Source organism: Sander vitreus, chromosome 11, assembly GCF_031162955.1.
Source record: "Sander vitreus isolate 19-12246 chromosome 11, sanVit1, whole genome shotgun sequence".
Lineage (NCBI taxonomy): Eukaryota > Metazoa > Chordata > Actinopteri > Perciformes > Percidae > Sander > Sander vitreus.
This window is the reverse complement of record NC_135865.1, coordinates 31,998,676-32,023,581: the sequence shown is the minus strand read 5'-3', so window position 1 is coordinate 32,023,581 and position 24,906 is coordinate 31,998,676. Positions and strand designations below refer to the sequence as shown.

Genomic DNA, 24,906 nt, shown 5'->3' with positions numbered 1-24,906 from the left:
GTCTAATGTATTGTAGTGGGTATACTGTACTGTATATACTGTATATATTGGCCAGAATCTTTGGGGGGGCATATCATAGTGGGGGGTCTGGGTGTCCTCCCCCAGGGCAGTTTTGAGCATCGAAGTCTTCATTTCCTGTACTCAAATACACTTTTATGCACCCTTTATTTAGCCTATGTGAAGGAAAAAAACACAGATGACAATTCAAAATATATCACAAATATAATGGAAAGTATGTTGTTGCGTGTCATTGGGCATTTTTAAGTGGGTATATGGAAATCCTGGAGCTTCCTTAGTGAGTATACTGCGTGTCACGTAGACTACACCACTGGCTTAATTTCTACAGCACATTTCAGCAACAAGGCATTTCAGAGTGCTTTACATAAAATATTAAAGAACAGTTATAAACAAACTTTTGTTAAAGAGAATATAAAAACAGATAAAATAGAATAAGACATGTATGAAATACAGGAATAAAAGTCACAGTTACTTTAAAAAAAAAGATCAGCATCAAACAAAACTCTTCAGCCTTGATTTAAAAGTTCAGAGGGGATAAAAATGTTCAAATGTGAGCATTGTACCTTGGCTTTTTAAGTATTTCTTTGTGAACTTGTAACTTCTAATGTTAAAGGTCCTGTAGGTAGGATTGTGAAGATCCAGGACTTAGCCCAAAAATGTGAACATTGACAACTTCTCAATCCACACCCCCCCTTTCCGCTGAAGCCCAAAACGGTCTCCTAAGCCCAACCCCCCACAAGGGAGAATGAATGCGTGTTCATGAGCAGTGATTGACACACAGTTAGACACCCCCACCCTGATTGGTGCATCTCAATCAACAACAGGGAGCGGTGGATTTTTGCAAATCTCACTACAGGCTGTAGGTGGTGCCATTTAAATGACCTGCTTCATGTAGTTCTACTGGAACATAGGGTCAGTTTCAGCAAATATGACAGAAAGTTAGTTTTATAGTCTTACCTACTGCACCTTTAATACTCAATAAAACATTTAAAAGATCTGGGAGTTTCAGCCAGCCTGCCGTTTTCAGGGAGTGTGTTCCAGATATGTGGTGCATAAAAACTGACTCTACATGACTACATTGAACAAATTCAACCTAATCCAAATGTTGGGTCTTAACTCATCTGTCCTTTTCCTTCAGAGCAACCCGGTCCAGTGACGGACTTTAAAGCCCTGAAGACCACCAAGGACTCGATCGTCCTGGGCTGGAAGAAGCCGTTGAGCGACGGCGGGAGCCACGTCAGCGCCTACATCCTGGAGCAGAGCGAAGGCGAGGGCAAGTGGAAGCAGATCATGAAGGGCAAGAACAACACGCACACCCTGGACGAGCTGAAGGAGGGCACGGAGTACTGGTTCAGAGTCAAGGCGCTCAACGAGTCCGGAGAGGGACCGCCCACCGAGCTCACCGTCATCGCCAAGGACCAGTTCGGTAAGCAGTCTTGTATAAAGTACTTGAAAGCAATACTTGAGTATAAGTATCTTGCCAGAAAAGGATTTTGGTAGAAGTTAAAGTCTCCTTTTAGAATATTACTTGAGTAAAAGTCTTAAAGTATCTGATGTTTACTGTACTTAGGCACCAAAAGTTATTTTCTGATAATAAATATAGGCTACTTAAGTATTAGAAGTAAAAGTAAAAAGAACTTTGATTATGAACTTTATGGCCAAAGGTGTGTAACGTTATCTTCATCACCACTGTCGTCGGGGTGATCATCGTCTGTTACCATGGCGGCAGAGCCTGCACCAGGTGCTTCATTGACACTATCAGTTATTATGCTTCCTCCTCTCCTCTTCTGCTTGGCAAACACGTCACCAACTGGAATGGAGCATTAACTTGCAATCAAGGAGCAATGATTGGTCAAACCTGCTTTTCCAGTGTAACAAATTTGGGTAACACTTTACTTGAAGGTATCGACATAATCGTGACATGACACTGTCATGAACGTGTCATAAACATTATAAACAAGTCATAAACGTTTATGACTTCTGTCATTAAGTGTCATTCGGTTTTTGTCATGACAAGTTAACATTGTTTGGGTTCTCTTGATTACTTATTATCTTGACAACTTGACATTAATCAAAGTGACATTACCAGACACATTGTCATCCTGTTTAATGTCAAGGTGTCTTAATGAGGACACTCCAAATAATACTTGTCAAGACAAAGACATCCCAAACAATGTCAACTTGTCATGACAAAAACGAATGCCACTTAATGACAGAAGTCATAAATGTTTATGACACGCTCATGACAATGTCATGTCATAGTTATGACAGTGTCATGTCACGATTATATTGATACCTTCAAGTAAAGTTTCTGGAGATATAAATAACGAAGTAAAGTACAGATACGTGAAAATTCTACTTAAGTACAGTACAAAGTATTTGTACTTCGATACATTACGACACTGCATTTTATTAACAGTAATTTAAATGTTAAATTTTATCTAAAAGATAGGCTAACTGAAAACATGATTTTATTTAAAAGATGTTAAAAACAGCAGCTTAATTTAGTTCATTTAATTAATTCTTTTTTTGTTTTTAAATAACATTATTTTCTCTTATACGATATGTATAGTTTTGGGAGAAAATAAAATGATTGTTTCCAGATTCTGTTTGTTAAGCAAACTCCTTTTGGATTTCAGTGGCGCCTGACTGTAACCTGAGCGCTCTGCACGACGGCTGCTACACGGTGAAGGAGGGCAGCACCACGCGCATCAACATCCCCATCACCGGCGTGCCCCTCCCCACCGCCACCTGGAAAAAGGGCGACACGGGGATCGGTGACACGGGCCGCATGTGCGTGGAGGCGTCCCACGGTGTCACCACCCTTCTGATCCGAGACTGCCAGAGAACGGACGCCACCACCTACACCATCAACGTCAGGAACAGCGGTGGTGCCAAGGACTGCAAGTTCAAGCTGGTGGTGGTCGGCAAGCCGGGCATCTGCACCGGGCCCATTAAGTTCGACGAGATCACCGCCGATGGCATCACGCTGGAGTGGGGACCGCCCAAAGACGACGGCGGCGCCGAGGTGTCCAACTACATCGTGGAGAAGAGGAGGACGACGGACAGCAAGTGGGCCACGGTGGCGTCGGCCATCCAGAAGACCAGCATGAGGGTGATCCGGCTGCACGATGGAATCGAATACATCTTCCGAGTGTTTGCTGAAAACAAGTACGGCATCGGAGAGTATCTGAGGTCTGACCCCGTCATCGCCCAGCATCCATTCAGTGAGTACCACTAACTAACTAATGCTACATAAATGGTTCCTTTTAATTAATATAATTTAACTCCCGATCATCCTGAGAGAGAGAGAGAGAGAGAAAGAGTTTGAATGCAAATTTTAGAAATGAATACTGTTACACTTGAAAGACATCGTGAAGACAGAGTAAAGCGCGATCACACACTTTTACAACTCTCTGTGCTTTGTTTATTTCTTACCTCCTTTTCCTAACCCTTCTCTCCTTCTCTGCCTCCTCCAGATGTGCCCGAGGCGCCCGCTCCTCCAGAAATCGTGAGCATGCGCCACGAGTCGGCCGTCTTGACTTGGGCTGATCCAAAGGACAACGGTGGCTCCACAATCACTGGTAACTGTGATGGACATCAGCTTGTTGTTAAAGGAACACGCCGACTTATTGGGACTTTGTCTTATTCACCGTATCCCCCAGAGTTAAATAAGAACTCGCAGAACTCCAGGCGAACTCTCACCACAGGGTTTCTCAGGTGCTGTGAGCAAATCACTCCGCCCAAGTAGCAGAAGTAGCAGTGCTTCGCCTTCTGAGAATATAGTTCCCAGTTTATATGAGGTTAGAAGATGGCCGTGTGTCATGTGACCTTGTTATTTGTACACGCTGTGACTATACAAATCACAACATGTAAACAGGAACATGTTGCCGTTATTTTGTCACTTATTGGGAGCAGTAGGCTAGATGGAGCCGGTTACCTCCAGGATCTGTGCTAAGCTAGGCTAGATGGAGCCGGTTACCTCCAGGATCTGTGCTAAGCTAGGCTAGATGGAGCCGGTTACCTCCAGGATCTGTGCTAAGCTAGGCTAGCGGTGGGTGCGTCAGACAGAGTTACGACACGCACGGAGATGAGAAGGGTGTGTTTGGACTTATCTATCTTGGATATGGTGAATAAGACAAAGTCCCAATAAGTCGTCGTGTTCCTTTAAGTCTGAGCAAACGGCAATCATCATGACCAAGTGATTTTGTGTTCTCCGCAGGATATCATGTGGAGTTTAAGGAGAGAAACAGTCTGATGTGGAAGCGGGCCAGTAAGACTCCTCTGAGAGTGAAGGAGTGCAGAGTCACTGGCCTGATAGAGGGACTAGAGTACGAGTTCAGGGTGATGGCCATGAACACAGCCGGCCTGGGAAGGCCAAGCAAGGTCACCGAGGCTCTGGTTGCCCTAGATCCTATTGGTGAGTTCACTGCTTGTCTTCTTTTTTTTTTTTAATGTGACACAAGAATGATTCTGCAAGCAGTCTCCAGTTTTAATATTAAATATCAGGCTTGGGTGTCATTTGGGTTTTTTCTGATACAGGTGCTTAAACGATACTTTTAAAACGGTGTCTGTGCCTAAAAAGTGCCTGAAACAATACTTTAGAAACAGAAGAAGATCCATAAAAATCACTTATGATGCAGCACAGATATTTCAAACTGACATCTGCATTGTCATTCAGTCCGGTAGATAACCTGCCAAATTGGCACAGAGTTTTGTTACCCAACACTACTAAATACTTAAATAGAAAAATGCTATTTTTAAAAGCATGTCTCATGTTTTTTGTATGTTTTGACGCATCTACTTTGCGTCCTGTTAGATCCTCCCGGTAAGCCGGAAGTGATTAACATCACCAGGACCTCGGTCACTCTGATCTGGACCCCTCCCAAATATGACGGCGGCCACAAGCTGACTGGCTACATGGTGGAGAAGCTGGAGGTTGACGGCAAGGCCTGGATGAAGGCCAATCATGTCAACATCCAGGGCTGTGCCTTCACTGTCACTGACCTGACGGAGGGATCTCAGTATCAGTTCAGGATCAGGGCAAAGAATTCTGCCGGGGCAATCAGTGTTCCTTCAGAGCAGACTGATCTTCTGACCTGCAAGGATGAGTACGGTAAGCTGAGCAGTGAACTAATTTGGGTAATTCAGGTTATATGTGCTAATTTGTATACATTTCCAGAACAGAAATGTGAACATTGGATAAAGCCAGGTTCAAACGTCTTGACATATTAGAGTCAAAGGTTTTTACAGAGGGAATTTTGTATATGTCTTATTATCACTCCGTATATTCCAAAATACTGTCAACAGCTAGACTGGGTAAACCCAGCCCAATCTGCCAGCGATTTGATTTCTCCCTGCAGCTCAGGCTGGAAACCTGTACGTTTATCAGATTAAAAAAGATTGAGCTTGGTCTGGTGATAGCCAGACTAGTCAACAGCCATAAAAACATAAATTTTCTCCTTGTTTTAATAAATGAAATGTTGTATGAATCAGGTTGTGAATGATATATTTTGTGTTGTGAAACATAGCCCTTTGTAGAGGACAAAACCTTTAAAGATATGGATTGGAAAACATTTTGAAGACACTACAGTTGAACAGGGTCAACATTTAACGGATCAGATATTAGCATGAAACTTTCCCAGTTAATTACTGACATTAAGAAATCATTTTGGTATTACAAGTTTTCCCGAAATGGTATGTTTAAATATGCAAATTACGCTAACTTTTGATACATTTTGGAGAAATCTACAGACAAAAAAAGTGCAGTAAAATAAACAGCATAATGTATATTTTAAAAGCTTTTTTTACCACAAGTCTGAAAGAAGACATTCTATGGAAGCAAAATAGTCCAAAACCTAACAATGAAAAATTATTTTATTTACCTGTAGTGTCTTGCGGTTGAAACATCCTTAAAATCTCATTATTTAAGTTTTACAAACATCAGGTCTTCAAAGTCATATTGTCCTGAATTTGAATTGATGAGGTCTATAGACAATTATAAGGGAACTTTCTTCTGTCTTCTCTGCAGACCCCCCGACCATCACTATTCACCCAGACATGAAGGACGGTGTATCAGTCAAGGCCGGTGACACCATCGTGATCTCAGCCTCCAAGATTGTTGGCAAACCTCCACCCACTGCTGTCTGGTCAAAGGGAGGCCGAGAGTTAAAGAGCTCTGACATCGTTACCATCACCAGCACTCCCATCTCCTCCACTCTGGCTATCAAGTATGCAAGCCGGAAGAACACAGGAGAGTACGTCATCACCGCCAGCAACCCCTTTGGCATTAAAGAAGAACGTGTAAAGGTGAAGGTCCTTGATGTACCTGGACCTCCAGGCCCCATCGAAGCCAGTGTCATCACAGCTGAGAAGTGTACTCTGACCTGGCTTCCACCAGAGGAGGATGGTGGCTTCTCTATCAAGTCTTACATCCTTGAGAAGAGAGAGACCAGCCGCCTGCAGTGGACCAAGCTAGCTGAAAACGTCGTGGACTGCAGATATGTAGCCGCCAAACTGATCAAGGGCAACGAGTACATCTTCAGAGTGTGTGCTGTGAACCAGTGTGGCACTGGAGACTCGAGCCAGTCCGGTCCAGTAAAAATGGTTGACAGTTACCGTAAGTTTAAATTTTTTATATATGATTATAGTTGGATGATTAAAAAACATAATTGTATTTAAAAAATATAATTAAATGGAAATAATTGAAATTTTTAGATAATCATAGGATTATAAAAATCCTTTAACACTATAAGCGCCATAGTCCACACTATTAACATTGTATTTAAAAAAATGGAATTAATCCATCCTGGTTATTGGTATGGTTCCCTCCTGCCCTGACTTTTTCTAAATACCTATTCTGCACATTCCTATATTGTCATAATGATAGAATAACATTGATAAACATTGGTGTTGTTTTTCACAAAAAACTCCCCCCTTCAGCCGCCAGGAGCAGCACCGATTAAAGTTGGTATTCTCTGCAGCCGAATTGCAGTGAAAATATTTCTTCTAAAACAGCACATTATAGTTCACACTGCTAAGGGTACACCCGTTTTGTGTTTGATGAGCTATCTGGCTCTGATAGTGTGTCCTTGCTGCTATAGAGATTAACGCAGTGCTATAGAGATGGAGAGGGCTGATGTGTTATTGGCCCATCAGCGATAAGAAAAGTCAAGACTTGGCAGTTATAGTTCCCCTAAAAGGTCTGGTGTTGCTAGTGTTAAGGAGGATTTAATAATTCAAGGAAAATCTGACCAAAATGTTCCTGCATTCTTTGTTTCCCCAGGACCACCAGGTCCACCCTCAACCCCAGAGGTTGACAACATCAGTAGGAACGCTGTCACCATTTCATGGAAGAGACCAGTACAGGACGGAGGAAGTGACATTAGAGGATATTGTGTAGAGAGGAAAGAAAGGAGAGGAATGAGATGGGTGAGGGCCTGTAAGAGGACGGTCCCTGATCTGCGCTTTAAGGTGCAGGGCTTAAATGAGGGAACAGAGTATGAGTTTAGAGTCACCGCTGAGAACAAGGCTGGATTTGGGCAGCCAAGTGAGCCATCACAACCTGTTATTACCAAGGACATTGTTTGTAAGTAAAACTGTACTCATCATTTAATTATAAATTACATTTTAAAACACTAAAGTTACATATGCAGAATTGCAGAATATGCAGAAAATACACATACACAAGCACCAGCATTAATTTTTTTGAACTCCTGTTTTTCTTGTTTATTAGATCCACCTGGTCCTCCATCCAACGCCAAAATTACAGAAACCACAAAAACCACAGCTACCTTCGTCTGGGGCCGACCCCACTATGATGGTGGTCTTGAAGTAGATGGATATATTGTTGAGTACAAAAAGGAAGGGCTTGATGACTGGGAGGTGGAGACACAGTATCCATTGAAAGCTACAGAATACATTATTGGTAAACTTCAAAAAGGAGGCAAATACCACTTCAGAGTCAGCGCTGTTAATTCTGAGGGAGTTGGCGAGCCTGCAGAGGTTGAGAAAGTGACTGAACTGGTGGACCAGGAGACGCTGCCAGACTTTGAGCTGGATGCTGAACTCAGGAGAACCCTGGTGGTCAGGTGCCGTGCTTCAATCCGTATGTTTGTGCCCATTAGGGGACGTCCTGTTCCAGAAGTAACCTGGACTAAAGATGATACCAACTTGAAAACACGTGCACACATTGACACCACAGAGTCCTACACTCTACTGGTTGTTCCTGACTGCACCAGATATGATGCTGGAAAGTACAACCTGTGTCTTGAGAATGTTGCTGGAAAAAAGACCGGATTTGTTAATGTCAGGGTTTTGGACACACCAGGACCACCAGTCAATGTCCAGCCTAGGGAGATCACTAAGAACAGCATCACCCTCCAGTGGGAAATCCCCATAATTGATGGTGGTTCTAAGATTCACAGATATGTTATTGAAAAGAGGGCAGCTACCAAGAAGGCCTACACAGTGCTTACCACTAAATGGCAGAAGTGTTCCTACAAGTTTACAGACCTTGAAGAGGGAGCTTACTACTACTTCCGTATCTCTGCTGAGAATGACCTGGGTGTAGGTGAGCCCGCTGAATCTCCTGAGCCAATCAGGGTGTCCCAGGCCCCCACTGCGCCAGAGAACTTGTATGTTACAGATGTGACAGCTGATAGTGCCAGCCTGGCATGGGCAAAGCCCCTGCATGATGGTGGCAGCTTGATCACCGGATATGTCATTGAGGCCCAGAAGAAGGACACTGAGCAGTGGGTCCATATGGGCACCATCAAGGCTCTGGACTACACTGTCACCGATCTGATTGAGGGTGCAGAATATACCTTCCGCATAATGGCTGTCAATGCATCAGGCAGGAGCGACCCACGTGAGAGCAGGCCAGCTATTATCAAAGAGCATACTTCTGCTCCTTCCTTTGACCTGCGTGGAGTGTACCAGAAGACGGTCATTGCCAAGGCAGGGGACCGTGTCAAGGTGGAGATTCCAGTGCTCGGCAAACCCAGACCTGACGTTTCCTGGAAGAAGGGAGACATAAGGATAAAGGAGACACAACGAATCAACATTGAAACCACACCAACATCTACTATCCTCAACATCGGTGAGATCAAGAGGACTGATCAAGGCCAGTATTCCATGACTGGTAAGAACATGCTGGGTACAGTGACTGAGACGATCACAGTCCTGGTCCACGACATTCCAGGTCCTCCCACTGGTCCCATCAAGCTGGAAGAGGTCTCATGTGATTATGTTCTTATGTCCTGGGAAGCACCAGAGAGTGATGGAGGTGTACCTATCAACAACTATATTGTTGAGATGCGGGAGACTACTGGTACTTCCTGGATGGAGTTGGCAGCTACAGTGATCCGGACCACATTCAAGGCAGCCCGACTCAACACTGGAACCCAATATCAGTTCCGTGTCAAGGCCCAGAACAGATATGGCATTGGACCATGCATTATCTCTGAACCAGTGTTGGCTGCCTATCCATTTGATGTGCCAGGCCAGCCAGGCATTCCTGTGGTCACATCTTTCAACAAGGATGCAATGACTCTGAGCTGGAACGAGCCTTCCTCTGATGGAGGCAGTGTCATCCTTGGCTATCATGTGGACAGAAAAGAGAAAAACAGCATTCTGTGGCAGAGGGTCAGCAAAGCTCTTGTTGTCGGAAATATCTTCAAATCAACAGGCCTTGTTGATGGAATTGCATATGAACACCGTGTTATTGCTGAAAACATGGCTGGTCTCAGCAAACCCAGCAAACCCTCTGATACTATGTATGCTTTGGACCCTGTCGACCCACCAGGTAGGCCCGTGGCACTGAATGTCACCAGACATGAGGTGACAGTATCATGGACAAAACCAGAGGGAGATGGTGGATTTTCCATCACTGGATACACAGTAGAGAGGAGAGAGATGCCCAATGGACGCTGGCTCAAAGCCAACTTCAACAACATCCTAGAAACCATCTATACTGTCAGTGGTCTGATCGAAGATGCAACTTATGAATTCCGAGTGTTTGCTAGAAACTCAGCTGGTGCTGTTAGTGCTCCATCCCCGACATCAGAGGCAATCACATGCAGAGATGACATTGAAGAGCCCAAGCTTGATGTTGACGCATCCTATAGCAGCAATGTTGTTGTCATGGCAGGAGAGGTGTTCAAGCTGGAGGCCAGTGTGACTGGCAGGCCACTACCATCTTTGGTATGGACCAAGGAAGGAAAGGAGCTTGTTGATACAGCCAAAATAGAGATAAAGACAACTGATTTCCACACAACTCTAATGAACAAAGATTCCCTGAGGAGGGACGGAGGTGTTTTTATTCTGACCGCCAGCAATCCTGGTGGATTTGCCAAGTTTACCTATAATGTCAAGGTGCTCGACAGACCTGGACCACCAGACTCCCTCACTGTTACTGACGTCACTGCTGAGAAATGTGTTCTTAACTGGCTGCATCCAACACATGATGGTGGTGCCAAGATTGAGTACTTTATCATTCAGAGGCGAGAGACCAGTAGGTTGGCATGGACAAATGTGGCTACAGACCTTCAGGCAAACAGGCTCAAGGTTACCAAGCTTCTAAAGGGCAATGAATACATCTTTAGAGTAATGGCTGTAAACAAGTATGGCGTGGGTGAGCCCCTGGAGTCTGAAGCGGTCATCTGTGCCAACCCCTATGTCCCCAGTGACCCACCAACACAGCCTGAAGTCACCAGCATTACCAAGGACTCCATGGTCGTCTGCTGGGAGCGCCCTGAACATGATGGAGGCAGCAGAATAAACACATACATAATTGAGAGAAGGGATAAGACTGGCCTGCGCTGGGTAAAATGTAACAAGAGGACTGTAACTGACCTGCGTTTCAAGGCCTCTGGCCTCACACCAGATCATGAGTATGAATTCAGAGTTTTTGCTGAAAATAATGCTGGTCTAAGCCAGCCTAGTCCTTCCAGTCCATTCTACAAAGCAGTAGACACCATCTTTCAGCCTGGACCTCCAGGGAACCCCAGAGTGCTGGACACAACCAAGTCTTCCATCACCCTTGCCTGGAACAAGCCTGTCTACGATGGTGGTTCTGAAATCACAGGTTACATTGTGGAGACCTGCCTGCCTGAGGAGGATGAGTGGACAATACACACTCCCAAGAAGGGATGGACAGCCACTTCCTTCACTATTACCAACTTGAAGGAAAACCAAGATTACAAAATCAACATCTGTGCCACTAATTGTGAGGGAGTGGGAGAGCCCGCTGCTGTTCCTGGAACCCCCAAGGCCGAAGACAGATTGCTTCCTCCAGAAATTGAACTTGGAGCAGAGCTGCGTAAGGTGGTCATCCTCAGAGCCTGTAGCACACTCAGACTCTTTGTTCCAATTAAGGGCAGACCAGTACCTGAAGTTAAATGGTCAAGAGAACATGGAGAATCCCTAGACCGAGCTCTCATTGAAATCACCCCATCATTCACCACTCTTCAGGTAGACAATGTTGACAGGTTTGATGCCGGTAAATACATGGTGACTGTAGAGAATGCCTCAGGAAGCAAAACAGCCTATGTTAATGTCAGGGTGCTAGATAGTCCTGGAGCACCTCAGAATCTGATTATCAAGGAGGTCACTAGAGATTCAGTTTCACTCGTTTGGGATGCACCTCTCATTGATGGTGGCTCCAGAGTCCGCAACTACATTGTGGAGAAGCGTGAGTCACACAGAAAGGCCTACACAACTGTCTGTGCCAGCTGCCATAAGTCTAGTTGGAAAATTGGAGACCTGGAGGAAGGAAAACTGTACTCATTTAGAATCCTGGCTGAAAATGAATATGGCATTGGCCTCCCAGCAGAGACTGTTGAACCAATTAAAGTGTCAGAGAAGCCTCTACCACCAGGCAAAGTGACCCTTCGTGAAGTTACCAGCTCCAGCGTCACACTAACTTGGGAAAAGCCTGACCATGATGGTGGGAGCAGAATCACAGGCTATAATGTTGAGATGCAGGGTAAAGGCAGTGAGAAGTGGATCCAGGTCATGGTTGTAAAGACCAATGAGGCTGTTGTAACTGGCCTTACACAGGGAGAGGAGTACATGTTCCGTATCTCAGCTACTAATGAAAAGGGAGTTAGTGACCCACGTCTTCTTAGTGTGCCTGTGGTGGCTAAAGACCTAGTCATCTCCCCAACCTTCAAACTGCTTTTTAGCACGTACAGTGTGCTAGCGGGAGATGATCTGAAGATAGATGTACCATATTCCGCCTGTCCCAAGGCTACAGCAACTTGGCTCAAAGATGGCATTGCTCTCAAGGAGACAACAAGAGTTAATGCTGATGCCACAGGCAAAAACCTTCTCCTGGTAATTAAGGACGCTTGCAGAGATGATGTGGGCACATACACTATCAAACTGATCAACACATTTGGAGAGGCATCTACAGACATCAGTGTTGTTGTTCTAGATAAGCCTGGTCCTCCAACTGGCCCAATTAAGATGGATGAGGTCACTGCTGACAGCTTGGTCCTGTCCTGGAATCCACCAGAGTATGACGGTGGTTGCGCCATCAACAATTACATTGTTGAGAAGAGAGACACATCTACCACTAACTGGCAGATTGTGTCAGCTACTGTGGCCAGAACCACTATCAAGGCAGCCCGTCTGAAGACTGGAACTGAGTATCAGTTCAGGATTGCTGCAGAAAATAGATATGGCAAGTCTTCAGTCCTACTCTCTGAAACCATTGTTGCTCAGTATCCGTTTGAGGTGCCCCACTCACCACGTTCTGTTGTGGTCCAGTCAGCCACCAAGGAGAGCATGGTGGTTGTATGGGAGAAACCTAGCAATGACGGTGGAAGCAAAATTATGGGCTACCACTTGGAACTTAAAGAGAGAAACAGTATACTGTGGGTGAAACAGAACAAACAAATAATCCCAGAGACCAGATTTAAGGTTGTTGGCCTTGAGGAGGGTATTGAGTATGAGTTCAGAGTATATGCTGAGAACATTGTTGGCCTCAGCAAACCCAGCAAACTGACTGAAATGCAAGTGGCCAGAGATCCTTGTGACAGACCAGGAAAACCAGAGGCTGTCATAGTGACAAGAAATCAAGTGACACTCAGATGGACCAAACCTGAGTATGACGCCGGCATTAAAATCACAGGCTATGTGGTTGAGAAGAAAGAGGGAGCTGGCCGCTGGATGAAGGCCAGTTTCGCCAACGTCATTGAGACTGTATTTGTTGTCACAGGACTTACTGAAGAACAAATTTATGAGTTTCGTGTTATCGCCAGGAATGCAGCAGGTGTCTTCAGCCAGCCCTCTGATTCTACTGGAGCCATCACTGCCAAGGATGAGGTGGATCCACCCAAGATTGACTTAGAAGCTAAGTACTCCCAGGCTGTGGTGGTAAATGCTGGAGAGACATTCAAGCTCGAGGCTGGTGTCTATGGTAAGCCTGTGCCCACAGTACACTGGATAAAGCAGGGCAAAGAGATTGCTGAAGCAGCACGCCTGGAGCTTAAGAACACAGACTTTACAGCTTGTATAGTTGTTAAAGAAGCTATCCGTGTTGATGGAGGTCAGTACACTTTGCTGGTAAAGAATGTTGGAGGAGAGAAATCTGTTAACATTAATGTCAAGGTCCTGGACAGACCAGGTCCACCCGATGGCCCTATCTCTATCTATGGGATCACCAGTGAGAAATGCTCCATTGCCTGGAAATCTCCCTTGCAAGATGGAGGTAGCGATGTTTCCCATTACATTGTTGAGAGGAGGGAAACCAGCCGACTGGTTTGGACTGTAGTTGAACAAAAAGTTCAGACCCTGAACCTGAAGATCACAAAACTACTTCCTGGTAATGAGTATATCTTCAGAGTGATTCCAGTCAACAAATACGGAGTTGGTGAGCCTCTAGAATCCGAGCCAATGATTGCCAGAAATCAATTTGTCACTGCGAACTCTCCAACTGAGGTAGAAGTCTCCACAATCACCAAAGAGTCCATGGTGGTGACCTGGGAGAGACCAACTAATGATGGTGGCAGTCCCATCCAGGGATACGTTGTTGAAAAACGTGACAAAGATGGTGTGAGATGGACCAGGTGCAACAAGCGCACAGTGAGTGAGCTGCGTTTCAGAGTGACAGGGCTCCTAGAAAACCACAGCTATGAATTCAGAGTTGCTGCTGAAAATGCTGCCGGTGTTGGCACACCTAGTGCACCAACAGTGTACTACAAAGCATTGGATCCTATCTTCAAAGCAGGCCCACCAAACAACCCCAAGGTGGTGGACACATCTAGGTCCACTGTTTCCCTGACATGGGGCAAACCCATCTATGATGGTGGTTGTGAGATTCAGGCTTACATTGTTGAGGCCTGCGATGTAGCATCTGATGAATGGTTTATATGCACTCCTCCAACTGGAATCACAGACACTAAGTTTACAGTGAAAAAGCTTCTGGAGAAGCACGAATATCAATTCAGAGTGTGTGCCATCAACAAAGTTGGTGTTGGTGAGCATGCTGATATTACAGGAAAGATTCTTCTGGAGGAGAAGCTTGAGGCTCCTGATCTTGACCTTGATGCTGATATGAGAAAGATGATCAACATTAGAGCAGCAAGCACTCTCAGGCTGTTTGTTCCTGTGAGAGGTCGTCCAGCTCCTGAGGTGAAATGGGGCAAGGCTGAGGGTGAGATTAAGGAGACTGCCCAGATTGACAATACAGGCAGCTATGCTTCACTTGTCATTGAAAATGTTGACAGATTTGACACAGGCAAGTACACCCTGACTGCAGAAAATGCCAGCGGAGTGAAGTCAGTCTTCATCAGTGTCAGAGTCCTGGACTCACCTAGTCCACCGGCTAACTTCATCGTGAAAGAGATTACCAAGAACTCTGTCACTCTCACATGGGAGCCTCCACTTCTTGATGGCGGTTCAAGGATAAAGCATTATATTGTTGAGAAGCGTGAGAGCACTAGAAAGGTTTATTCACCCATCACCACCTGCAACAAGATGTCGTGGAAAGTTGAGCCTCTCCCAGAGGGTGGAATCTTCTTCTTCAGAATCCTGGCTGAGAATGAATATGGGGTGGGTCTCCCTGCTAAAACTATAGAACCCATAAAGATATCTGAGAAGCCTCAGCCACCTGGTAAAGTTAGTGTTGTTGACGTCACTTCTAGCACTGTGACTCTCACCTGGGAGAAGCCTGAACATGACGGAGGCAGTAGGATCAGTTACTACGAAGTCGAACTGGCACCTAAGGACAGTGAAGCTTGGTCTCTGTGTGCCAGTGGGAAGGCACTGGAGACTGTAGTGACAAACCTACTCAAGGGAGAGGAGTACCAGTTCAGAGTTGTTGCTGTAAATGACAAGGGCAAAAGTGACCCCAGACAATTGGCTCAAACTGTTGTAACTAAGGACCTTGTGATTGAGCCTGCAGTTAGACCCAAAGTGAGCACATACAGTGTCCAGGTAGGGTACGACCTAAAGATAGAGGTCCCAATTGCTGGTCATCCAAAGCCAACCATCACTTGGACCAAGGACGGAGTTGCCCTTAAGCAGACCACCAGAGTCAATGTCACTGACTCAGCACGTCTTACCACTCTCACCATAAAGGATGCTACCAAAGAGGATGGAGGCATGTACAGCATCAATATCGCCAATACCCTGGGTTCGAAAGACGCCACTATTGAGGTGATTACCCTGGATAAACCAGGCCCACCAACAGGCCCTGTCAAATTAGAGGATATCAGTGCTGAGAGTATGACGCTTAACTGGGAACCTCCTACATATACTGGTGGCTGCCCAATCTCCAACTATGTGGTTGAGAAGAGAGACACAACCACAACCAACTGGGTGGTCGTATCTGCCACTGTGGCCAGAACAACGCTAAAAGTGGCCAATCTGAAGACGGGCAGTGAATACCAGTTCAGAATCTATGCTGAGAACAGATATGGAAAGAGTTATGCAATTGATTCAGAGCCTGTTGTGGCACAGTATCCGTTCCAGGAGCCTGGCCCACCAGGAACACCATTTGTGTCTCTGTACTCTAAAGACTATATGGTGGTTGAGTGGCACAAGCCCCCATCTGATGGAGGCAGTGCCATCTTGGGCTACCATCTGGAGAGAAAGGAGAAGAACAGTATCCTCTGGACCAAGATCAACAAAATGCTCATCCAAGACTGCAGGTTCAAATCTGCTCCTCTTGAGGAAGGCATCGAGTATGAGTACAGAGTCTATGCTGAAAATATAGTTGGCATTGGAAAATGCAGCAAACTTTCTGAAGGGTATGTAGCCCGTGACCCATGTTATCCCCCTGGCCGTCCTGAGGCTTTAATTGTAACTAGGCACTCAGTGAAGCTGAAGTGGACCCCTCCAGAGTATGACGGTGGAAGCTTAATTACTGGCTATGTAGTGGAGAAACGTGACCTTCCTGAAGGAAAGTGGATGAAAGCCAGCTTTGCAAATGTCATTGAACATGAATTCACAGTTACTGGCCTAACAGAAGACAGTAAATATGATTTCAGAGTAATTGCAAGGAATGGCGCTGGTGCTGTCAGCAAGCCCTCTGAAAGCACAGGATCCATCACAGCCAAGGATGCAATTGAACCACCTAAGTGTGAGACAGATCCTATGTACAACCAGACCATTGTTATCAATGCTGGAGAGACTTTCAGTCTGGAGGCCAGTGTGGAAGGAAAGCCCATCCCCACAGCTCAGTGGTTCAAGGGAAATGTTGAAGTTGAAAACTCAGCAAGAGCTGAGCTGAAAAACACTGATTTCAAGGCTTGGCTCCTTGTGAAGGATGCCATCAGAGTGGACGGTGGACAGTACACACTGGTTCTGACTAATGTGGCTGGAACTAAGTCTGTTCCATTCAGTGTGAAAGTCCTGGACAGACCAGGCCCCTCAGAGGGACCTCTTACTGTCAGCAATGTCACTGAGGAGAAGTGCTCACTGTCATGGCTGCCCCCCAGGCACGATGGAGGAGCTAGCATTTCTCACTATGTCATTCAGAAGAGAGAAACCAGCCGCCTGGCATGGACAGTTGTGTCAAGTGACTGTGGAGCTACCATGTTCAAGGTTACCAAGCTGTTGAAGGGCAACGAGTACATCTTCAGAATCATGGCTGTCAACAAATATGGCGTGGGCGAGCCTCTTGAATCAGCTCCAGTTATCATGAGAAATCCCTATGTTCCCCCTGGCTCACCTCAGGAGCTTGAGATTACTAATATTACCAGGGACTCCATGACTGTCTGCTGGAACCGCCCTGTAACCAATGGAGGCAGTGAGATTGTTGGTTACATTGTTGAGAAGAGAGACAGAGCTGGAGTGAGGTGGACCAAGTGCAACAAACGTAGAGTGACAGACTTGCGTTTCAGAGTAACAGGTCTGACTGAGGACCATGAATATGAATTCAGGCTATCTGCTGAGAATGCAGCTGGAGTGGGTCAGCCAAGCCCACCTACACCGTACCTCAAAGCCTGTGATCCCTCCTTTGAACCAGGCTGTCCCACCAATGCCCATGTTGTCGACACGACTAAAGACACCATCAGTCTGGCCTGGCACCGGCCTATCTATGATGGTGGTTGTGCGATTCAAGGATACGCTGTGGAAATTACTAAGGCTGATGAGGAGGAGTGGAGCATGTGCACCCCACCCTCTGGAATTAATGCTACCAAGTTTACCATCACCAAGTTGATAGAGCACCAGGAATATAAGGTGCGCATATGTGCCATCAATAAGCTGGGTGTTGGCGAGGCTACCGAGGTCGAGGGAGTTGTGAAACCTATCGATAAGATTGAACCTCCAGAAATGATTCTGGATTCAGAGCTCAGAAAGGGAATAGTTGTCCGTGCAGGAGGCTCAATGAGAATCTCCATTCCATTCAAGGGCCGTCCTGCTCCTGAGATCAATTGGGCCAAGGAGGATGGAGCACTGCCTAGTAAAGTTCAGATAGACACTGGTGAAGATTACACACAGCTCTCCATTGACATCTGTGACAAATATGATGCTGGAAAATACATTCTCAACTTGGAAAATAGCGCTGGCACCAAATCAGCCTTTGTCTCTGTTAAAGTTCTGGACACTCCAGGGGCCCCTCTGAATCTAACCGTAAAAGACATTAAGAGGGAAAGTGTCACTCTGACGTGGGAGCCTCCGCTTATTGATGGTGGTGCAAGAATAAAAAATTATCTTGTTGAAAAGCGTGAGTCTACCAGGATAGTTTACTCTAACGTGGACAACAAGTGCACAAAGACAAGCTACCGTATCACTGGCCTCACTGAGGGAACCATCTACTATTTCAGAGTCTTGGCAGAGAACGAGTTCGGTGTGGGACAGGGAGCTGAGACAGAAGACCCAGTTAAGACCTCTGAACCTCCTCTTTCAGTGGGTAAGGTCACTTTGACTGAAGTGACCAAAACCTCTGCCTCCTTCTCCTGGGAGAAGCCAGACCATGATGGAGGCAGCAGAATCATGGGCTATTACATTGAGATGCAGCCTGTGGGTTCAGAAGAATGGGTGGTAGCTGCCACAACCAAAACTTGTGAGGGCACTGTCACAGGCCTAAGTGCAGGCCATGAGTACCTGTTTAGAGTGTCAGCTTTCAATGAGAAGGGCAAGAGTGACCCAAGGCCTCTGGCTGCACCAGTCACTGCTAAAGATCTAACTATTAAGCCCAGATTCAAGATGACGTTCAACACATACAGTTTACAGTCAGGTGAGGATCTGAAGATGGAGATTCCAGTGATTGGACGTCCTGTTCCCACAGTTGAATGGAAGAAGGATGGGCATGCTCTTAAGGAGACAACCAGACTGAATGTATTAAGCACAGCATCATCTACTAAGCTTTGCATCAAGGATGCAAATAAGGAAGACTCTGGTAAATACACCATAACAGCCACCAGCAGTATAGGAACAGCTTCAGAGGAGATTACTGTCATTATTCTTGAAAAGCCTGGCCCACCCACAGGCCCTGTGAAGATTGAGGAAGTTAGCTCTAATCATGTCACACTCTCCTGGGAGCCACCAGAGTATACCGGAGGTTGTCAGATCAACAACTACATTGTAGAGAAGAGAGACACCACCACAACAGCATGGCAGATTGTGTCTGCTACTATTGCCAGGACAACCATCAAAGTCAGCAACTTGAAGACTGGAACTGAGTATCAATTCAGAGTGTCTGCTGAGAACAGATATGGAAAGAGTCCTGCCATTGTCTCCCCCACTGCTATTGCTCAGTATCCATTCAGTGTGCCTGCTGCCCCAGAAACACCATTTATTTCTGCTGCAACCAAGGATAATATGGTTGTTGAGTGGAAACCTCCAACCAACAATGGTGGCAGCCCCGTCCTAGGCTATCACCTTGAGAGAAAGGAGAAGAACAGCCTCCTGTGGACTAAACTCAACAAACTTCTAATCCCAGACACACGTTTCAAGACTACAGAGCTGGAAGAAGGTATTGAGTATGAATTCAAAGTTTATGCTGAGAACATCGCTGGACTCAGCCCAGCAAGCAAGGTCTCTGAAAGCACTGTAGCCAGGGACCCCTGTGACCCACCAGGCACTCCAGAGGCCATTCAAATTACCAGAAATCATGTCACACTTCAGTGGACCAGGCCTCAGTATGATGGAGGCAGCGCAATTACTGGCTATCTGATCGAAAGGAGGAAGCACCCAGATACTCGCTGGATGAAAGCCACTTTCACCAACATCATTGATACCCAGTTCACACTCACTGGACTGACTGAGGACTGTGTTTACGAGTTCAGAGTCGTTGCCAGGAACGCTGCAGGCATTTCCAGCCGTCCTTCTCAGAGCACAGGAGAAATTACTGCTAAAGATGAAATTGAGGCTCCAGAGGCCACCATGGATTCTAAATTCAAAGATCTGACTGTTGTTAGTGCTGGTGAGACATTTGTCATTGATGCTGACTTCACTGGCAAGCCTCTGCCTGAAGTCACTTGGATAAAGGATGGAAAGGAGATTGATAAAACCACACCAAGAATGGAGGTCAAGACCACACTCACACGTACTATCCTGACAGTCAAGGAATGCGTCAGAGTGGACGGTGGCCACTTTGTCCTCAAACTTGTCAATGTGGGAGGAGTCAAGATGATTCCAGTTAATGTTAAAGTTCTGGATAGACCTGGTCCTCCAGATGGCCCACTTGAAGTTAAAGGGGTCACAGCTGAAAAATGTTATCTGCACTGGAACCATCCCTCACATGATGGTGGAGCCAGCATCTCTCACTACATCATTGAGAAGAGAGAGACCAGTCGTTTGTCATGGACCGTTGTTGAGCCCAAGATCCAGGCCATCAGCTACAAAATCACAAAACTGCTGCCTGGCAATGAATACATATTCAGAGTCACTGCTGTGAATAAATATGGCGTTGGTGAGCCTTTGGAATCTGAGCCTGTTATTGCTCGTAACCCCTTCACCACTCCCAGTGCCCCCTCCACCCCAGAGACGAGCGCTATCACTAGGGACTCCATAGTGCTTACATGGGAGAGACCAGAGCATAATGGAGGAGCTGAGATTGAAGGATATATCCTTGAAAAACGTGATAAGGATGGCATCAGATGGACTAAATGCAACAAGAAGAGGCTGAATGACCTGAGATTCAGATGCACTGGCCTCACAGAGGGCCACTATTATGAATTCAGGATCTCAGCTGAAAATGCTGCTGGTGTGGGAAAGCCTAGTGCACCCACTGGATACATCAAGGCCTGTGATGCCATTTACCCACCAGGACCTCCAAATAACCCCAAAGTCACTGGCCATTCAAGCACCACAGTCTCTCTGTCCTGGTCCAGGCCTATCTATGATGGCGGTGCACAGATCAGCGGCTATGTTGTTGAAAGGAAGGAGGCAGCAGATGATGAATGGATCACTTGCACACCACCAAGTGGTGTTCAGGCCACCCAATATACAGTAAAGCATCTAAAGGAGAATGCAGAGTACAACTTCCGCATCTTTGCTATTAACTGTGAGGGAGTAGGAGAGCATTTGGACTTACCTGGTTCTGTGATTGCCGCAGAGAAGCTGGAGGCTCCTGAAATTGAACTAGATGCTGACCTGAGGAAGATGGTCAATGTCCGTGCCTCTGCCACCTTGCGTCTGTTTGTGACAATCAGAGGAAAGCCTGAGCCTGAGGTCCGATGGTCAAAGGCTGATGGCACTTTAAATGAGCGTGCCCAAATTGAAGTCACAAGCTCTTACACAATGCTGGTGATTGAGAATGTCGATAGATTCGACACTGGCAAATATGTACTGACCCTTGAGAACCTCAGTGGCTCCAAATCAGCCTTCATCAATGTAAGAGTTCTGGACTCCCCTAGCACTCCTACAAACCTTGTAGTTAAGGATGTGAAGAGAACTTCTGTCTCTCTCTCCTGGGAGCCTCCTCTAATAGACGGTGGGGCTAAGATATCACACTATATTGTGGAGCAGAGAGAGCAGAAGAGAATGGCTTTCACCAGTGTTTGCACAAACTGTGTGAGGAACTCGTACATTATATCTGACCTGCAGGAAGGAGGCCGATATTATTTCCGTGTGTTGGCTGTGAATGAGTTGGGAGTAGGTCTGCCTGCCTCCACGGATCAAGTCAAAGTGGCTGAGGCTCCTTTGCCTCCTGGAAAGGTTGTCCTGGTTGATGTGACTCGTCACACTGTCACTCTTTCCTGGGAGAAACCAGATCATGATGGAGGCAGCAAGATAACAAACTTTATTGTGGAGATGCAGCCCAAGGGAGATGACAAATGGACTGTTTGCAGTGAAGTCAAAGCACTGGAAGCTACTATTGGTGGACTCACAAGTGGAGAGGAATACTCCTTCAGGGTGTTTGCAGTGAATGATAAGGGCAAGAGTGATGCCAAGCCTCTGGCTACCCCTGTGGTGGTGAAAGACATCACAGTGGAACCCACCATCAACCTGTTGTACGACACATACAGTGTAAAAGCCGGAGATGACCTGAAGATTGATGTTCCCATCAAAGGCAGACCTCAGCCTGAAGTGTCCTGGAAGAAGGACGGCCAGGTGCTAAAACAGACGACCAGGGTCAATGTTCTTACTTCCAAGACCTCATCCAAGATTATCATCAAGGAAGCAACCAAGGAGGATAAAGGAAATTATGAGATTACTCTGACAAACTCACTTGCCACCAAGACAGCTGTAGTCCACGTTGTAATCCTTGACAAACCTGGCCCACCCAGCAACATTAGGATGGATGAGGTGAGCGCTGACTTCATCACACTGTCCTGGGATCCTCCAACCTATAGCGGTGGATGTCAAATTAACAACTATGTGGTGGAGAAAAGAGACACTACCACAACCTCATGGCAGATTGTCTCAGCGACAGTAGCCAGGACATCAATCAAGGTGGCTCGTCTCACTCAGGGAACAGAGTATCAGTTCCGTATTGCAGCTGAGAACCGTTATGGCAAGAGTTCAGCAATTGACTCTGCTCCTGTTATTGCTCAGTATCCCTTCGAACCTCCTGGCTCACCTACCAATGTCCATGTTTCCCATGCTACCAAGTATGGCATGCTTGTGGAATGGGGCAGACCTGCCAGTGATGGTGGCAGCCCGGTAATTGGTTACCACATTGAATGCAAAGACCAAAGCAGCATCCTGTGGACCAAGGTCAACAGAGGTCTGCTGGCTGAGAACCAGTTTAAGATGACAGGCATTGAAGAAGGATTGATGTATCAGTTCAGAGTATATGCTGAGAATATTGCTGGAATTGGTCCATGCACTAAGCCCAGTGACCCTGTTGCAGCCAGGGATCCATGTGAATCTCCACGTAACCTTAGAGTCACCAACATTACCAGGACTTCAGTTTCCCTCTTCTGGGATAAGCCAGAATATGATGGCGGAGTAAAGATAACTGGCTACATTGTTGAGCGTAAAGAACTTCCTGATGGCCGCTGGCTGAAATGCAACTTCACCAACCTGCAAGACACTTACTTTGACGTCACAGGCCTCACAGAAGATGTCCAATATGACTTCCATGTCATTGCTAAGAATTCTGCAGAGCTATTGAGTGCTCCATCTGAGAGCACTGGTCCTGTCACAGTCAAGGATGATGTAGACCCTCCAACTATTATCATGGAAGATAAGTTCAGACAGCTGGTTGTTGTTAAGGCTGGAGAGATCATTCAAATTGATGCTGAAATCACAGGCCGTCCACTCCCGGTTGTCTCATGGTCGAAGGATGGAAAGGAGATTGAGGCGAAGGCCAGGTGTGAAATCACCTCCACCAACTTTGCAACCACATTAATTGTCAGAGATGCCATCAGGAGGGATTCTGGCCAGTATGTCCTGACCCTGCACAATGTGGCAGGAACTAGGTCTGTGGCTGTCAACTGTAAAGTTCTGGACCGACCTGGACCTTCCTCAGGACCAATGACAGTGTCTGGCCTCACAGCCGAGAAATGCACCATAACATGGGGTCCGCCTCAGGAGAACGGTGGTGCTGAAATCATGCACTACATTGTTGAAAAACGCGAGACCAGTCGCCTCGCCTGGACTCTTGTCTATGGTGACATGAAGGCAACCACCTGTAAAGTAACCAAACTGCTCAAAGGAAATGAGTACATCTTAAGAGTCAGGGGAGTCAACAAATATGGGGAGGGTGAGGCCCTGGAAAGTGAGCCAATAAAGGCTGTGGATCCATTCACTGTGCCTGCATCTCCCACTAATGTTCAGGTCACCTCAATTACAGGTGAGGCAATGACTATCTGTTGGGAAAGACCAACTTCTGATGGTGGCAGCAGTATCTCTGGCTATGTCATTGAAAAGCGAGAGAAGACTGGCCTTCGCTGGTGCCGTGTCAACAAGAAACCTGTTTATGATCTCAGAGTCAAAGCTTCACACCTTCGTGAAGGCAGTGAGTATGAATACAGAGTTTTTGCAGAGAACGCTGCTGGCCTTAGTGCTCCCAGCATCCCTTGCCCACTCACCAAGGCTGAAGACCCACAGTTCCTGCCTTCACCTCCTGCTAAGCCTAAGATCATCGACTCTACAAAGACCACAGTCACCCTGTCATGGAATAAACCACTATTTGATGGTGGAGCACCTGTTACTGGTTACAGAGTCGAATACAGGAATACTTTAGATGATGAATGGATTGTTGGAGTCCAGAATACCAAGAACACAGAGTTTACAGTGGTTAAATTGACACCTGGTACTGAATATGTATTTGTTGTCAAGTCCATAAACAAGATTGGAGTCAGTGAGCCTAGTCCTGAGACAGACAAACAAATCGCCAAAGAAAGAGAGGAAGAGCCGGTCTTTGACATCAGCAATGAGATGAGGAAGACTCTTATTGTGAAGGATGGAAGCTCATTTACAATGACAGTGCCCTTCAGAGGCAAACCCATCCCCAGTGTTACATGGTCTAAGCCTGATGTTGACCTTAGAGTTCGTGCTGCCATTGAAACCACAGACACCTTCACCTCTATCACCGTGGAGAAAGCAACTCGTAATGACTCTGGCAAATACACCATCACCTTGTCTAGCGTAGTTGGAACAACCTCCGCAACACTCAATGTCAGAGTTTTGGATTCCCCTGGACCTCCTGCCCGTGTAGAGGTCAAGGACGTGACGAGGACCTCTGCTACTGTAACCTGGGACACTCCTGAGAATGAGGGAGGAGGACCAGTCAAGAACTACCTTGTTGATATCCGTGAGGCTAGCAAGAAAGGCTGGACCAGGTTGACTGACACTTGCCACAGAATGACATACAAGGTAACAGACGTGCAGGAGGGAGAAGTCTACTACTTCAGAGTGACGGGCGAGAATGAGTACGGTGTTGGTGTTTCTGCTGAGACCACAGTAGGAACCAAGATCACAGGTATGGAATTTTAAATCTTTAACATTATAGATTCTTATTGTTATGCTAAAGATAATATC

General features: G+C 46.2%; 1 protein-coding gene across 1 annotated transcript in view; it reads left to right on the top strand.

Moving 5' to 3' along the window:
- Window positions 1-24,906, top strand: part of ttn.2 (titin, tandem duplicate 2) — a 323,953-nt gene that overhangs the window by 257,017 nt on the left and 42,030 nt on the right. The window contains exons 203-210 of the mRNA XM_078262434.1: window positions 1,157-1,444; window positions 2,658-3,245; window positions 3,498-3,602; window positions 4,241-4,438; window positions 4,838-5,134; window positions 6,050-6,637; window positions 7,304-7,606; window positions 7,754-24,847. Coding sequence (XP_078118560.1) covers window positions 1,157-1,444; window positions 2,658-3,245; window positions 3,498-3,602; window positions 4,241-4,438; window positions 4,838-5,134; window positions 6,050-6,637; window positions 7,304-7,606; window positions 7,754-24,847 — 19,461 coding nt within the window. The remainder of the gene's footprint in view (window positions 1-1,156; window positions 1,445-2,657; window positions 3,246-3,497; window positions 3,603-4,240; window positions 4,439-4,837; window positions 5,135-6,049; window positions 6,638-7,303; window positions 7,607-7,753; window positions 24,848-24,906) is intronic.